The following is a 17,881-nucleotide window of genomic DNA, read 5'->3' on the forward strand; positions in this document are numbered from 1 at the left end:
AGGCAACATTCTCTTTATGTAATAAATAGGTAGTCTGGTAAATTGAAACCAATGTAAGCATATATCACCATTGCTGGCTTCTTCATTTCACGATTATGCAAGTCTTCAATAAGCCATTTTATCAGTAGTTGATGGTTACAAGTCTAAATCTACGCAATTGGTCAATCTATATAAAAAAAATCTACTGTACATCTTTACCCATTGGATTTCCACCTACAACTTTCTAATACGGACTATCACAACACCCAACACAGCAAAGAAACAAGAAACTGCTGAAGGAGAAGTATTGGATTGAGTTCTCAAAAAGTAAAAAAGCAATACTGCTGCTTAATATTATGCATAATATCATTTGTCAATAAGTCTATTTTGCAATCAAGTCAAGATTACATTAAAAATAAAAGAAAAGTTACACGTAATTTAATCATTTCGGTGAAATTAAAAATATACCATGGGACTAATATGCCCTAGATTTTGATTCTGAAACCGGCAGTTTCCTACAGTTCTTTCAGGCACTCTCTATTCTGTATATAGATTAAAACCATTATGATCTTTACCAAAAGTTCTGTCTCTTTGCTTTAATTTTCCATGATTTTATTTCCGTACTTATTTCACATCTTTTCTATTTATGGTTTCAAATAAGTGTTAAAAATGATTACCTTCGCAGTGGATTTCAACATAAAAGCTTTCTCCGTACAAACAAACGGCATGATTATGGGCATGCACGAAATGATCACTTAATTTGTGATCAGGAGAGAAGTATTGAAAGTCTTAGGCTGCGGCCAGGGTGAATGAACGGCACCCGAGCTCCGTGACATACGGCGCTCATTAGGCTCGGGCGATTTGTGTCCTGCTAGTTGCACGCATAGGGGGCGTGGCCATGACGGTACAGAGCTTGTTCACCCTCATTGGGCCAGCCGCTCACGAGACGCGCAAACAAGCGGCAGAATCAAATCTGTTTGACTGCGCACAGCGCTCAGCTGCTTGCACTCAGGCACGCGCAGGACAAACACATTGTAGGAAAGTGTTTGGTCGCGCTGAGCGCGAGTGCACGCTCAGAGTCAACCTGGACGAGGCCTAAGAAGTTGCACTGAAGTCACTATATGGCAAAAAATGTAAGCCTTCTAGATCTACAGAGATGTAGTGAAGAGACGATTTCAGAAGTTTATTCATCTATTATAGTTCACAAAGCAAATAAAGTTTATGTTGTAGATTTTAGCAAAACATTAATATAGCTGAATTTGTAAATAACCTTCATTTTATCTTTAAATTGTGTATGGGATGGATGGTTACCCATAACAAGCCTATTATGCTCCAGAGTATAGCCTGGTCTTCTGAATAATCTAAAGAATAATATGGAGTGCAAAGCTTTGCTTTTTTCTTTGTACCAGAATATTACTTTTAAAATGAATCCCCTGCTGACATCTCTGCTGCACTTAAATTCCACAACACCTTTCAGATAATGTTATTCTATTAATATATGCAACATCACAGGTCCCTTTGAATATGGGCTGTTCGGGCAAGAAAGCATCACAGGAGCATTTCATTTATCTTGCTTGTCTTAAACCATTGCACATACATTCTGGCCGAGCAAACAAAGGGATATGCTAGGGCAGGCCTGCACAACATACGGCCCGCGGGTCGCATGGCACCCGGTGCGGCCCGCGACGGACCACCTTCCAGAAGGAGAGCGCTCTAGCATTAAGTAGGAGTGCACTCCAGCAGTGTCTGTGTGACCGAGCTCTCTCCTTCTCCACCCCCCCCCCCCTCCTAGCCTGCTCCAGCAGGGTGATGCGCTCTAGTAGTGTAGTGCGACCCGGAACTTCCGGGTCTGCTGCTAGAGCGCGCATCCCTTGCACTTCCCCGCCGCCGCCGCCGCCGCCAGGTAAGCATGGGGGGGGGGCTGCTGACATGGGAGGAGGGGAGGAGGGGGGGGGGGCTGCTGCTGACATGGGAGGAGGGGAGGAGGGGGGGCTGCTGCTGACATGGGAGGAGGGGGCTGCTGAAATGGAATGGGCTGGGGGGCTGCTGACATGGGCTGGGGGGGGGGCTGCTGACATGGGCTGGGGGGGGCTGCTGACATGGGCTTGGGGGGGGCTGCTGACATGGGCTGGGGGGGCTGCTGACATGGGCTGGGGGGGCGGCTGAAATGGGCTGGGGGGGGCGGCTGAAACGGGCTGGGCTGTGGGGGCGGCTGCTGAAATGGGCTGTGGGGGCGGCTGCTGAAATGGGCTGGGGGGGGGCGTCTGAAACGGGCTGGGCTGTGGGGGCGGCTGCTGAAACGGGCTGTGGGGGCGGCTGCTGAAACGGGCTGTGGGGGCGGCTGCTGAAACGGGCTGTGGGGGCGGCTGCTGAAACGGGCTGTGGGGGCGGCTGCTGAAACGGGCTGTGGGGGCGGCTGCTGAAATGGGCTGTTGGGGCGGCTGCTGAAATGGGCTGGGGGGGCGGCTGCTGAAATGGGCTGGGGGGCGGCTGCTGAAATGGGCTGGGGGGGCGGCTGCTGAAATGGGCTGTGGGGCGGCTGCTGAAATGGGCTGGGGGGGCGGCTGCTGAAATGGGCTGTGGGGCCCGACTGTTTTCCGTGTGAGGGGGGAGAGCGATGAGAGTTGCAGGGGGTGGGGGGGAGAGGGGGAAGAGTGATGTGAGGTGCAGGGGGGGGGGAGAGTGATGTGAGGTGCAGGGGGGGAGAGTGATGTGAGGTGCAGGGGGGAGGGAGTGATGTGAGGTGCAGGGGGGGTGGGATGTGTGTAGTGTGCAGGTGGTATTGTGTGTTTGATGTGGAGGGGGAGTATTATGTGTATGGGTAAGGGGGAGAGATGGGGGTATGAGAGATCGATGGGGAGTCTCGCAAAGGTTGATGATGGGTTTTGGGGGAGATATGAGGATGATGATGAAGGGTGCTGGGGGAGATATATGAGGATGAGAATGAAGATGAGAGGTGCTGGAGGAGAGATGATGAGGATGATGAGGATGGTGATGATTTTACCCGTGCGGCCCAAATCTTTTTTCCTTGGAGCAGTTCGGCCCTTCTCACTGTACAAGTTGTGCAGGCCTGTGCTAGGGGGTAATAACCACAGCTTTACTACATTACATGAATCTAATGGGGTATATATTGAACCCATTTGGAGTCGTCAGGTTCTGCAATGCATGGTTCAGGTCCCCTCAGCATTTAGAGTAAATGCAGCAACTACCATATGATGCGTTTTTTTTTTATTACAGTTCCTAAATGTTCTGAACTGGGGATTGTCCCAGGGCTCAGTCCCAGCTGTCATTGTTCCAGGAGAGAACACATTTTAATTTTCTGTGGTTTTGGCAAGTTATACACCCACCAGAAATACTTGCATGAAGGCAAGCCACACAATTGCAACAACCACATTTCAATGAGCCCGCAGGAACACAGAGGTACTAAGCATTGGACACTTTCAATGAGCATGGATGACTTCGAATTTAAAACACAATCATCTCTAGCTTTGGTTTCCATCAAGTATCACCCTCCTGTGCTTCCTCTAAATGTTTGCATCTCATCAGCTTAAACCCAGAAAGGCTATTTTTAAATGACCTGCTACATCCTTGGATCACATTTCTTTTCGGCACATCGGGCTGATTGGGTGCATGAATGGGTAGAAACAGATCTTGCACAACAGCCTGGTGAAGAGAATGAGCAGTGGCTGAAAATATTGGAAGGGACAGGCCAGCAAGAACAGGTACAAGTACTGTAGTAATTGGCCAGTGATGTGAAAGAAAACGGTCAAGAGTGTGTGTAGTTGTGAGGGGCACTTCTCTTACGAGGCACCCCTTTAATGCACAATATTAGCCATTCCTTCATTCTCCATCTTTCCCATGGAGGGACTAAGCCCACGCATACTACCATCTCACCTCTCCCAACAAACTGGTCATGTCTAAGCACAGAATGGTATCTGCTACAACAGTTTGCAAACCAGACATAAAAAGGATAATAGGATTTTATTTGACATTTTCAAATAACAGAATAACCGATGCGGCTCACCAAAGTGTTCACTAGGCACCTGGGGAAAAAGCGGTCCCTACCTATATCCACTCACGAGGGCCAATTCTGGTCCTCCAGCCAATTCCTCATTTATATGGCCATTATTGCCATGACTGTGCTCTCCGGCACACCACTGGCTGATTAACGTTTTACATGCAGCCCTGTATGTGAAGCACTTCCTATATCTGAACAATCTCATACCAATTCAATAATAGGGAATTACAGCTGCACTGAAGGCAGACTGGAGCCGCAGAATGCGACATAAAACGAAGTTTGAGGTACTGACAATTCGCATGTTTGGCAGGATAACACTGACAATCCAGCCGTCATGCTTGAAATACATCTGCAGTATCACGGAGCTGCTCTTCTATAAATCCCTGTACAAACGGCATGCAGTAAATCTCAAAGTACCAGCCTGTTCCTCAAATGATCCTTTAGCTCTGACGGCAATAACTGCAATTCTAAAGCCCAGGTTCTAAAAGCGTATTCCTTGCAGGCAACACATTGAAAATGTTCTACAAAGAAGCTTACACTAAGGCGAAAACTTACAAATGCACTAAAAATCGCAGTGGAGCTTCTAACAAACCTTATTTTGATTGAGTGGATCATTTCTTAGTCTCTGTTTGTTCTTCTGCAATTTACTGGGCATCATCTTTCCCGTTCTGAAGTCAAAACTGTTGAGATCAACAGTGTTTCCCAGGTACCTTGCCAATTGAGGCTTGCTTCTGAACTTCTTACCGCTTGGACTAAAAAGAAGAAAATACTTTAGTACTGTTCTTTTAAAAAAAACGGGAATTTTGGTGGGCAATGGCTCTAGAAACTCAAAGCATCTTTAGACATACACTTCCCCTCATTGAGCACGTTTCAATAGTCAAAAAATAAATAAATTATGGGTTTTCCAAAATGTATTTTGAACTGTAAAAAGCAACGTTTATGCATATGGTTGGCATTAAAAAGCAAACAAAAAAAAAAAAAGAGATAGTCAGGAATATACACACCGATTAAAAAGGTGCAAAAAAAAATAAAAATTTTGGTCGAATTCCCCAAAAATGTCTATTTGTATTACTCCAGGGCCCCTTGTATTGTTTGCTTTGTTTCCACAAAACTACTGTGTCCTTTGTGGTGCTTCAGTTCCACTCTGTCCAATCGTCACTATTGATCCACTTAAAGGGGCGACATATTGTACTTGTATGCCACCACTCCGCTAATATCAAATCCAAAAAATGATCATCGTCGTCTGGAACATTTCATCCATATGAACGTCCGCATGCGTTTCATTCTGTAGTGGAATGTAGCAAATTGCCCTTTTCCTTCATGTGCATTTCATTAGCTTTTCACAAAAAAACTAATGTTAAACTGTTTTCTAATCTACACGATTTCACCCAACACAGTTTTGGAACCATACACTACATTCAATAAATACATTTATAACAGTACTACCAGGATATACAGTACAGCAATCGAGGCAAAATTAACCACAGCCAATAACACTATAAAATTACGGCATCTATAAATATTCTTTTATTTTTGCTACGGTTAAGACTAATTGCCGGTGGATCATAATGTCACCCAAAAAGTAGATCGGGTAACACAGTAAAGCACAGTCAGATGCCTGGAAACCTGGACTAACTTCAGGCTGGAAGGAGATTAGAACTCAGGGCTCAGCAATACTTTTCAGTATTTGAAACATCTTTGTTTTACCTATTCCTGTTCGCTTACAAAGCAAATCGCATTACCACTTTATTGCAACTTAAAGTCTAAGCTGCCGTTCCCCCCCCCCCCCCCTTTAATATGTGCATCAATATGTGCATCAATTCAATTCACGCAATAATTAATTAGCCAAGTTGCCGATCGATAATTTCCCGTGATCGATTGGCGAAGATTTGACTCAGGGGTTCACTAAATGGCAGAGTGCAGCAGAAAAGGATCAAAGATGCAACGTTCTGTGGGGGAAATCATGTGACCAATTGGTGCACTGCTAGAGAGGTCAGGGCTCAAAAAGGGGTGTGCCAGAGCCTGTTTCAGAAGAGGAAGGGGATGTGACTTTGTAAATGGTTGCTATAAAAACAAAAAACAAAGTGTGAGTCATTATACATGAAACATTTTTTTATTTTTTTTTTAATGCTACTCTTTAAGATCTCTCATAGTACAGAACCGGATATTGCTTGGTCTGCAGCGTTAAGGAAATTTCTTTCAGGTCTTGGTGTATATAGTTAAACTGTATTCCCATCGGATACATAACCTTCAAACACCTATAGCGAATGTAATTCTGACACTTGTTCCTCATAAAAACTGGCGAGGCCCTGTTTGTTCGTCCATATCTTGTAGGGGTCCGTCATGCATATATCCATGTTAGACCTTCAAGAAATGGCTCCCACTGCTCAGGTAAGACTGGAATAAAGGTTTTGGGGTGGGGGGGGGGGGGCGGGGAGGAGGGAGGTTGTTTTTGGCAGGGAGTGGTGGGTTAGATAAGAGTATGGGGCTGGGAAATATTATTTCAACTTTAACTTTCGTTTTAAAGAAACTTTTACAAGCTGAAACATTTCTGCCCCATTCATGTAGCAGAAATCCCAAACTACTACACAGCAAGTGAATATCAGTCACATACATTATGAGAAGCATACCGGTATGCCTGTTAAATTATTCACACACCTCGTGCATTATAGGGTTACTGGACAGAGAGTGCATGAAGTAACTCCCTGCTATATAAAGTGAGGGACAAATAATGCAGTAATCGCAATGCATCAGGTATGCTTAAAGCAGCATGACTTGCTTTTTTATTTTTAAAATATGTATCAGTTAATACTAGATATTTACTGTATTTAAAACAATGCCAACTGTTAATGCCTTCAATAGAGTTTTAATAACGTACTGCAACCACTTAGACAGTCACATCCACTTCCTCTATTAAAACAGGCGCCAACATTTTTTAGCTCTGCCCTTTGGCAACAAAGTATCACAAAGATGTTGCCATGTTTCCAGCAGCAAACTTGTCTATTGCTCATCTGAAAGCTGTAAAAAGAATGATGTGTTTGTTACACGTAGTAATGTGTTATATTGTAGCATTCCACAGATTGCAGCACAGAGTCAAAAAGTCAGGCATTTCAATAGCCCTGGGAGGACGATATTCCCCGATTGATCAGCAGCTTAAATAGTTATTTCGCATTAAAGCTACTCGCATTCTGCATATAGTAAAACAAAAAGTGTAGCTAGGACTGTGGCTTTAAGAAACCCATTTTAGTTTACAGATTTCATATACTGCAATTGCAACAAATTAACTACAGTTCTTGTCATTCACACATCAAGCTACTGGGACATGTTACAGAATTCAAACAGATATATCCCAATTGCAACACTTTATTTCGACCATGTCATTAAAATCGTGGGAAGCACGAAGAGCAAATGCATGCTCTCAACATTACATTTCCCATTTCAATGTTGAAAACAAATTATCCGTAAAAACAAATATTCCAGAGTGCTATTACTTGGATGTGTGTTTGTGATGGTGCTCAAAAAACGAAACGCGTTGAAGGTTTGCTGTTGTCCCACACCATGAATTGTTAAATAAAGGACTATTTTTCTGCAAGACCTGTTCCTCCTTACTGCTGTGCGCTGCACACCCTGGCTTTGCTATTACTTGGACTTCGTGTTTAAAGCAGCACCGCAAGTGAGGTTTGAAGCACGGGGTCTCCAGAGCTAAACTACGTTGAGTTCCGCTGCGGGTACCCTTGCTTCCTGAGATACTTCCCTCCGCAGGGGGTGCTGGAAAATAGAAGCCCAGATTGGGCTATTTGGGACTATCAAAATGGCTGCATAAAAGCTCCTGCGGGCTAATAGGAAGCCGTGACTTTATCCTTTGCCCACGTCAGCAGAGAGATACCGGGCACCTCCTACAGAGGTAAGGATCTCGGGAAGCAGAGCTAAAATCAACGTGGTTCAGCGCCTGAGACCCCCTGCATCAAACCTAAACAATATGTTGCTTGGAGTGCTACTTTAATCTCATTTTACCAAAAGAACAGATATTGTCCCATATTTACGAAGAGGTGCAATGCTACATCGAACAATTCTTTCACTTGGTCTTCGAGTGCGGGCCGGCATGTTTATAGCATAGTTCTACCTAGGAATGTTGAGCAATTGTCCTTTAACATTCAGTGTCTACAGATAACAAAAAGGTGAGAGGGATCACAAGTACTGTAGTCAAGACTGTCACGGGAGACCAGGGTTATCAACACCTTTTTATACCGGGATCATTGATTGAGCAAAGCAAGGAGGTAAAATAAATTGTAATTTATTTCAGGAAAAGACATACACATAATGTAACACAACTTACACAGTTAGCCCCGTTCCCAGTGTGTTAACGAAAAAACTTGTCCTTTAAATGAAATTCACAAAAATGACCACTGTAGGACCCCTTTCCAATGACCGGGAGGTACTCACGAAAATCCTGGAACGGATTTCGGCATGCAATGCCCGCTGCGACCGCTACATTCTCAAAAAGTGGGACTTAAAAAAATTTCTTCAGTCAAAATCTTTGAAGCCGGCTCACATCTATTCAGCACAGAGCATCTTTGAATTTGCCGCTGATGGTTTGGCACTTGGAATCTGCACTCCTGATTGGCTGCAAGGTTTCTTATGGGTTTCAGAGTCCCATTCACAAACCGACAGCCTATCTGAGTGTGGGAATTCTCCTGCCAGCCAATCATTGATTTGCCGGTATTGTAAAGCCGGTGGGCAACTTTTTTCATTCTGCAAAGGGGCATGCGCCAACCTGGCACCTCTGCCTCTTTGCATACCAAGCCCCCCTGTGGCTCCAGGCGCCACAGAGTCTGGGTTCTGGCAAATGGTGGCCGGATAGTCCTGTATTAGCCCAGGATGTGGGTACTCAAGCAGAACTGCAGTACCCCTCCTGTTCTAACACCTTAGCATCCCTGAGGCTTTCAAGTCCAGACTCTGCATAGACCCATAGGCACCAAGCTTGGTAGCCATTTGGTCCCTCGGAATCCATGACTTAGAAATCCCACAGTTCATACACAGGTTATCACTACATATACCTATTAAACATAATCCTTTAATAAAATATACTGTGTCCTGTATTTTGTGTGATAAAAATGTGTAAATCCCTGTTTTGGGGTCAGGGATGGAGTAAGGGGATATACTGCCTACACTTACTAGCCTCATCCTTGGCACACTCTAGAAATAACTTGACACAGCTTTATCATATAGCTAGAGCATCCCCTGAACCCCTATACAAGGTTCAGGGTACCTGGGCATGTAGTGGCGCACCCCCCTTTATACTAGGGATCCCCTGTATGGTTGCAGGTATACATTAACCCCTTCATGTCCCGTTTACCTTGTCTGGATTATGCAGCAGCAGGAATCCTAGTGGTGAGTCGCAACAACGTTTTCAGGGTCGAAGTTTTCCCGGAGCAATGTGCTTAACTGCATCCGAGAATCTCACTCGATTCCCGGACCCAACTTTCGGGGTATCCCATAACTCCGGGACCCCGATACATAGACATTCTGTAAAGACTTTCTCCGGCAAACACACCCTGAAAATTACAGCCTAGAAATCTCCTGGTCCCAGCACCCCGAGAAGGCAAAACACAGGAAAATCTTTAATGTCGCATAATTTGCACAGTCACAGTAATGCATTTCTGACATCTGGGTCCAAGAGCTGACACTCTAGGACCTCAACACACAGATCTGGGGTACCATAGTAGGATGAACCTTTATTAGTGAGCCTGGGTATCCCTTCACCATCACAAAGATCTTAACATTTAACCAACTCTTCAGAGGCGTTAAGGGTGCAGCTTATAGATTCACCCAAGCCATGAGGGGAGGTGGATTTCACTATAAAACTGAAAATGTAACTAGAGTATATTTACTTTTTTCATGAAGTATCAAGGACAGCAAAGTAGCACAACAACAACAAAATAATACTTTATAGACTTGGATAAAAGGCATGGAGTAGAAAAGAAAATATAGCACTCATTTTTCTTCTTTTTATTACATGTACTTCCATTGTTACCCTTAATAGGGAGCCCAAGACATTGTAAGCACATACAATTACCCAAAACAGGTTTTACGCAGATGTAAAAATGTTGGTCTGGTTGATTCTACTCCAATATATCCCAAACACCCTGGGAGGCTTGTTAAGAGTATAGCAGCGTTGCCTTTCAGGCTCTTCTTGAAAGGATTACTCATAGGATACAACTTTTCATTCTAATGACATAAATATCAGTATTTAGTTAATGTCCTCAAGGAGCAGCAGACATTCCCGCATATGCTTTGAAGCCATTTAAAAGCAGCAATCCAGTTAAGGGGTTGAGGGAGGAGAAGGGGGGGCGGGGGTTTGGGGGGGGGAGATAAACCTTGCCTGAAGCAGACTGAGCAGATGTTTCCATAAATCCAGGGACCCCCCCAACTTCCCTGCCCGGACCCTCAGATTTCTAAGGATGTTATAAAAAAAATAAATGTTCCATTTATCCTACAAAAACTAAAACTACAAATACATCCACCGTACTACAAATATGGAGTCGTTCCCCTTGCACATACCCTCCACAGGACACGATCTCCCCTAGAAAAACAGAGTAGGAACATTATGATGTAGCTATGTCATGGGGCCCCTGGAGTGCCACTCTCCATGATGTGGTAGCCACATCTAGAGGGCACCTGAAGACTCACTCTTCTCTTGCTGACACAAAGCAATGCATTTATGCCTACTCTACATTATCATCATCTTGATTCAAAACACGCCTCCACTTAAGGGGTCATCCCAATACTTTACAGTTAAACTAATTAAGATGATATACAGTTTTGTTAGAAAGGAAAAGCCAGGATTAAGAGGTCTTACACCAAACCCGAAAGTGGTAAAGTAAATATACACCGGAGCTCTGTCGGTAGAGAGTTCCAAACCTCTGAGCCTGCACATGAGATGGCCCTCCCACCCAGCGTAGGGTGCAGTACCCTTGGCAATGGAGAGGTGGACCCCCCACTGAGGACCTGAGATTATAGCCAATATCCCTCCGCAGCTTCAAAAGAGTCTGCAGATAGGTAGGCCCTTGACCGTGTAAGGTTTTAAAAGCCATTACGGCCAACTTTAACTGAACCCAGAGGATCACTGGAAGCTAATGCAGATTGTGCAGGATGGGAGTAATGTCCTCAAAGCAAGAAAAACGACTCAGCATCTCAGCTGCAGTGTTCTGCACAAGCTAGAGCCTCCGCATCAGGCACACTGGTAGTCTTGCACAGAAGGCATTCCCATAGTCCAACCGCATAGACACAAAGTCAATAGATCACAGGAGTGGAAGCAAGCTCCAAAGCAGCCCCAGGAGAAGAAAAAAAAGACTGAACAACCGAGGCCACGAGGGCTCGCATGTTGAGACTCTGGTCAAAGAGGATGCCATGGTTATGAACCTGAGACACGGGCAGCGGCTGTACACCATTGATTTGGGGAAGTTCACAAACCCCCCGTCCCATACTCCGGCGTCTTGCCGAACACATTAGTTCAGTCATCAGGATAGAGCCTCAGCCAATTCATATCCATCCACGCCGCCACCTCGTCAGTGTGCCAACTGTCGTCCCCGGGGTGTGCTGGAAAGAAACAGATCTGGGTGTCATCACCATACTGTGGCACTTCAGACCATGATTCCAGATGATATTACCCAGCGGTCTTACATATACATGGAACAGGAGCGGTGACGACACGGACCCTTGAGGGAGCCCAAATGGAACAGGTCCCACCGGTGACACATGGGATCCCATAGCCACCTTCTGGGTCCGGCACTGCAGGAACGAGGCAACCCATTGTAATGCGGTACCACCAATACCAGCTAGATGCCTCATGCCGTGCCGCAGCACGCCATGATTAATTGTGTTGAAGGCCGCTGAGAGGTCCAACATTACAAGTGCAGAAATAAAGCCCTTGTCCATGGCTATCAATAAGTCATCCGCCACACAGACTAGGGCTGACTCCGTTCCATGACCGGCTCTAAAGCCAGGCTGGGTGGGGTCGAAGCTGGCCATTTCCACACAATCTTCCAGCTGGGTGAAAACTACCCTCTACAACACCTTCCCTACTATGGGAAGGTTGGAGATTGGACAATAGTTGTGAGATCAACATCTAAACCCACTTCAACAGGGGATGGACCAGCGCCTTTTTAAAGACCACAACCACCATCCACCCACCCCCCACAGCAAGGGATCTATTGATCTCCATTAACACACAGAGCCACTGCATCAATGGTCTCTTTCAGGAGTCATGCTGGACAGGGATCCAGGTCACAAGTGGTCCAGTTCATCCCAGCCGTGATTGAGAAAAATATCTGGAATTGATGATGCAGAACTCTTCCAAGACAAGCTATGCCTGTGGGGTGAGGCAGATCACAGGGTGCATCGGGGAACGAATAGCAGCACAGAGGCGTACGATCTCAAAGAATCAATGCAATTCATCACATCGTGCCTCAGTTGGACAAACCACGATGGAGAAGCAGGCTGCATAAACCAGGCTGCTCACCTTCCTGAAGAGTTCAGCTAGATGATTCCTCATAGAATCCATCTTCTGGGCGACGTAGGCTTTCTTCGCCTTGAAGACCGCACGCTTATACCCCCCATGACATGCCTTCAAAGCTATCCAGTCAGCATCCTGGCGGGCTCTCAAACTGTGTTCTTTCCTTCGGAGAGGCTGACACAGGTCCTGGAGCTCACAAAAATACCACAGCACACTTGTGGCTCTGTGAGCAGACAGTCTCTGAAGAGGGGACAGTTAGACCGTGGCTGCTCGGAGATCCAAGTTGTACATCACAATGCAGACAAATATTGTCGTCCAGCGCAAATAAGGACAGATGGGCCCAGAAGGCAGCCATAAACCCAATGGGCTCAAGCAGCCTCCTAGGCCATACCCACGCCGACTGAGGCACACCATTCCGTTATAGTGCCCTTAACGCTCCAAAAGTGCAGTCCGACTCAACAGCATTATTACTCAGTCATAGAACACCATCTCCTTAACATTTTCATCTTAAGCTACATAAAACTTCAATTAAAAACAAACTATTTTCAATAAAAACCACAACAAAAAGGTCTGAATAAAAACACATTGCATACATAAATGTAGAAACGAATGCAACATTGGAGTGATTTAGCCAGTTATCAATAACATTTAGATCAGCGGTTCCCAACTCCAGTCATCAAGCACCCCCAACAGGTCATGTTTTAAGGACAGTATGCAAGCAAATTCTAAACAAAACACTTGTTTACATTCGTTTAACCAGAAATCCTGTGAGACACTTTCTATGGCTGTAGAAAGTAAACTACATTTGTTCAGTCCGATTTCTGCTTTTCAACAGTGCCCATGCAAACTAAATTGCATTTCATGTGATCCAGATATGTCGTAGCTTTTTTTCCCCTAAATACAGTCCCAGCAATGTATATCTCACAAATTAAATATTTTTATTATAATGAATACTAAATGTCATTTCCCCATGTCCACCGAGTGCACACTTTGTGGTCAACAAAAGCCTCAAATTGGCAAGACATCACATCTGGGTATTTTTTTGTGAAATTAATGCAAAGAGTGCCCCACATCATTTGCAAAGCAAAAAAACCCTCTGCATTATAAACATACGCCCCCAAAAAATATCTTTGCTGAAAACGGTGGCCTTTACGCTATTTCCATTCATTTACATCAACCTTCGATTTTGCATACAAATCTCAAACAAGCTCTTTGTAACTAAGAAAAGGAATAGAAAATGTTATTGTACAGTGTTTGCCCCGAGTAAACGGATACCAGATGTGTAGGTCTACATACAGTTTTGGCCAATACAGGCCCCACATTAGTATACTGTAACTGTGTGAGGCACTTTATTCAGGGGTGAATGCAAAAAGGTGTACAACAATGATTGAAAAGGCAACACTACCGTCTAGCATAAAAATGCCCCCATGAATGTATATATATGCTGAAGGTAGACAAAACCAAGAATTTACACATTGGTAACATGCTTCCTCAAAAAAAACCATTTCTATACCCAGGAAACGTTGTTGAAAATAGTGGTCTTGGTTGGTTCACCATAAATTTACACTAACTGCAGGTTGACATTCTTGGCAAGACAAAAAAACAACCATAGCATAAAAAAAAACCACCTCAAAAATAGTACACACATCAGTAAATGTGCATTTCCTCTTGACGTCAGAAGGACCGATCTGGCCACCCTGGGCCTTTTGCCCTTCCAGATGAATTTGAACATTTTATTCTGGATGTTCTTAAATTTAAGTATCTCCAAATTAGACATTTTCTTCAAAAACTGTCCCCAAAATTTGAGTATCCTCCCCTCACCAACTTTGAGAGACTCTGCCGAACTAGTACACATCAAACGGCTTTGATCTCTAATATATACGCTGGGATGGAGAGAACAGCAGGCCCCTCCACTCACGACTACATGTCCAAGTGGGCGGCGGAACTGAGTATAGACATAGATAGAGAAGACTGGGAGGATATATGGGACGCTGCTTCAGGAACTTCCATCTGTACCACAACAAAAGAGAATATCTACAAAATCATGTTCTATTGGTATCTTACCCCAGTTAGATTGAAGCAAATCTACCTCCTGGCCTCAGATCTATGTTGGAGAGGCTGTGGACAGAGAGGAGACATGGCCCACATTTGGTGGTCATGCCCAAAAATCCAAAAAATTTGGCTATCCAAACTTTAATCCGAGAGGTAACTAGCCTCACATTAGCCCCAGATCCACTGACCTTCCTCCTGGGCAGGCCAATTGAGGAAATGGACCGCCCAGTAGGAAAATTAATCTCCTCCATCCTTACCACGGCTAGGTGCTCTGTGGCATTCTCCTGGAAAAAGATCTCTCCCCCCTCTATCCAGGTGGTTAAGAGAAGAATAGACGACGTAATGCTTATGGAACGTCTGACGGCGTTTCTCAAACGCAAGACTACAAGTCATTACAAAATCTGGGAACCCTGGGAGTCTCACTGACTCCCGAGAGAACCCGATAGGAGAAACTATGACCACCCAGGCCACACCCTGAAGGACGCGCTCCCCTCCCCCCATCCCCATACCCACCCTTCCCTCCCCTCTTATCCCCCCCCCCCCCTCTATTTTTCAGACCTCTCGCTCCCCTGGTCACCCGGTGACCCAGAGGTCGCGCCACTCTTGGTGGTACACTCCCCCCCCCCCTCCAGTATGGAAAATTTGAAAATCAAAGTGCATTAGGATACTGTGATGTGAAATTTGCCTGTAAACTTGCCTGTTTCCTAATAAAAATGTTAAAAAAAAAATTGTGCATTTCCTCACAAGAACAGCTTTCCTGGAATCACTTTTTCACAGTCAAGAGTAGTTGTTAACCAAGTGCCCCCACAGGATTTTCACATTTTTAAACAGTGATTTCTGTGTCAGCGTTGTGGTGTATCCTAGCAAACCACACAGTATATTATTATACGTTGAATTTTAGATTGGGGTAAGTCCCATGTGTATATTTGATCATGAGATCCCACTAATGTAATTCATATGAAAAAACATAAGGAACCATTTTTCAAACTTTACAATGCTGTATGTAATATGGCTATCCAAATTTCATATAGATGACACACAAACACACAGAAAATATAACATTTAATACATTTTATTTTTGGCAAAGTTTTTACATGGAAAATGATAGTAGATCCCCATAGAATTAGATTTTGATATTTTCTCATGTAATAAAAGTAACCAAAAAACAGTGATACACCCAGACAACTTATATTTTCTGAAAGTAGACAGAGGAATCCTGGGATGGGTCACTTTAAAAAAACAGTCAGATAAAAAGGTGACTATAATGGATAAAGTGAGAATGTTGTGTGATTCTTCTGTGTTAGAGTGGTGGTGCATTTTGACACCCCTGCCAGACACTGAATTTTTACAAATGTGGAGGTACTACCAAAGTCATTTAAGGCTGATTCCAAAGATGTGGAAAGTGTGAGTGTGCGGGCGGAGGTGGTTGCACAGCATGTGGCTGCTCGGTCTCTCTCCCCGCACTTTGGCTTCTAAAAAAATTCACACACAGTCAGTGGCTCTGTGTCAGTGACTATCTTTGTCACATCACTCTTGCTCTCCTCCCCGACACTCGCTCGCTCCTCCCCGCCCACCCTGACACCCTGACACGGAACTCATGGAGAGCAGGGGCGAGCACAGTGCTGAAGATCTCTGTATCTCTCCCCCCCTCAGCAGCCCGCTCTCCGGTCCTTCACCCTCCATTACACACTTAACAGCTCTGAGTGCCCAGTCAAAGCTGTGGCCTGCACCAAACCTGCTTTGATGTTGCGCTAGTATAGCAGGATCGGGCGCGCTGAGAGAGGCTGCGGTAGTGTAACAAACGGATCACTCAGCACCACAAAACCCAGGAATTACTGTAGAGGGAGAAAGGGGGTGGCCCGGTATTAAAGGGGTTGCACCCCATTTGGTCATCCCCTGACCTCACCAGGGAGACAAGGGGTTAACTGGGCTGGGGTCCAGAAATGTGATTTAACCCTTGTTATGACATGAAAATGTATATTCCCCTGTTCCAATGCTTTATTGTAATATCTGGTTTAATCAGTGTCTGCATCACACACACACTAGGATCCATCCGGGAGTACAAGGGTTAATAGTTCTTTAGTGATTATAGCCCTTTGTGTAATTTTCCCGCCTTTTCAGGCACCATTTTGCAGGGTCCCATAGGCCGCCATTGGAGCTCCATGCATTTCAATGGCGAATCTTGCTGTTTTGGTCCTGTTTCCTGTGAAGACCAGCAGATGGCGACCGAGAGGAGGAGCGGCGGTTTTCCATTGTAAGTCAATGGGCTCATTGACTTCAATGGAGATTCCGCGACGGCGCTTTCCAGGAACGAGTTGGCTGCCGTCCAAATCGCAAAGCGGATACTTTTTCTAAAAGAGAGCTTTGATCACTTAGCAGTCAAGTTCAACGTTAAGTGGCGTGGGAATAAACAGTTCTAGAGCACCTAGAAATAAAATTATTTTTGCCCCTAGTTCCTAGACCTCCCCCCACTTGAGCACAGCCGGGTCCCCGAATCCTGGACCCCCGAGAAGGGTCGCACCGATAGAGCGGGTCGCGCCATAGGTTCCGATGGCGGCGGCAGAAACAGCTCAAGAAAACGTCTAAGTGTGAAAAGCTGAAATCTATGAATCCCTATCTCCGGTTAGAGGAAATTCCTTTGGGACAAAGGACAGCAGATGGCCAGGGAAGCGTCCTAATGTCTAGAGTTTAAGTGCTGTTCAAAGGAGTTTATCACCTCCACTGTTTACATGAGGGCGGAGATGACTCAAACCAGAGCAGTCTGTAAGTGTCACCTTTTACACCTCACAAACAAAGAGTATCCTGCCAGAAACCCCATCTGGTAGACTGGCTGGCATTCCTGATGCAAAGGTGGGGTTACAGAAATGAGACCCCAGAGTTCTAATGCACATGTGCCAACTAGCAGGGGGGCATGTATCAAAATGTGTTCCCACGTTAGAGAGTGGCTACAGGTAATTGAAGACCAATCACCTGTACTTAATGTTAGGGATAGGGTTACAAAAGATATATAAACTGTGGTACTCCCTATACCCATTGTCTTCTGATACCATCTTGATTGTACCTGATTGCTGGAGAATTGCTATGCAACATACTTCTCATCCCCCATCCCCAAAGTAAGTGTACTTCTTGCCTGTTACTGTACTATATTGTGTGTTCACCTATCCAAAGGAATAAATATACTTTATTATATCTAAGCCTCGTTCAGTTCAAACCCAGTTATTTGATGTAACTTACAACCTGTCATAAGCTATCGTCACAATTACATTTTAGGCGTCCGCGATAGACATATCTATCATCCCCATTTTCATCCCTTGTCG

General features: G+C 44.9%; 1 protein-coding gene across 6 annotated transcripts in view; it reads right to left on the minus strand.

The window, feature by feature from the left end:
- MBD2 (methyl-CpG binding domain protein 2) overlaps nucleotides 1–17,881 on the minus strand; it is an 88,840-nt gene that overhangs the window by 54,970 nt on the left and 15,989 nt on the right. For all 6 annotated transcript variants that reach the window (XM_075586466.1, XM_075586478.1, XM_075586447.1 and 3 more), the window contains exon 2: nucleotides 4,590–4,749. In XM_075586466.1, the coding sequence (XP_075442581.1) occupies nucleotides 4,590–4,749 (160 nt within the window). The remainder of the gene's footprint in view (nucleotides 1–4,589; nucleotides 4,750–17,881) is intronic.

Source organism: Ascaphus truei, chromosome 1 (assembly GCF_040206685.1).
Source record: "Ascaphus truei isolate aAscTru1 chromosome 1, aAscTru1.hap1, whole genome shotgun sequence".
Classification (NCBI taxonomy): domain Eukaryota; kingdom Metazoa; phylum Chordata; class Amphibia; order Anura; family Ascaphidae; genus Ascaphus; species Ascaphus truei.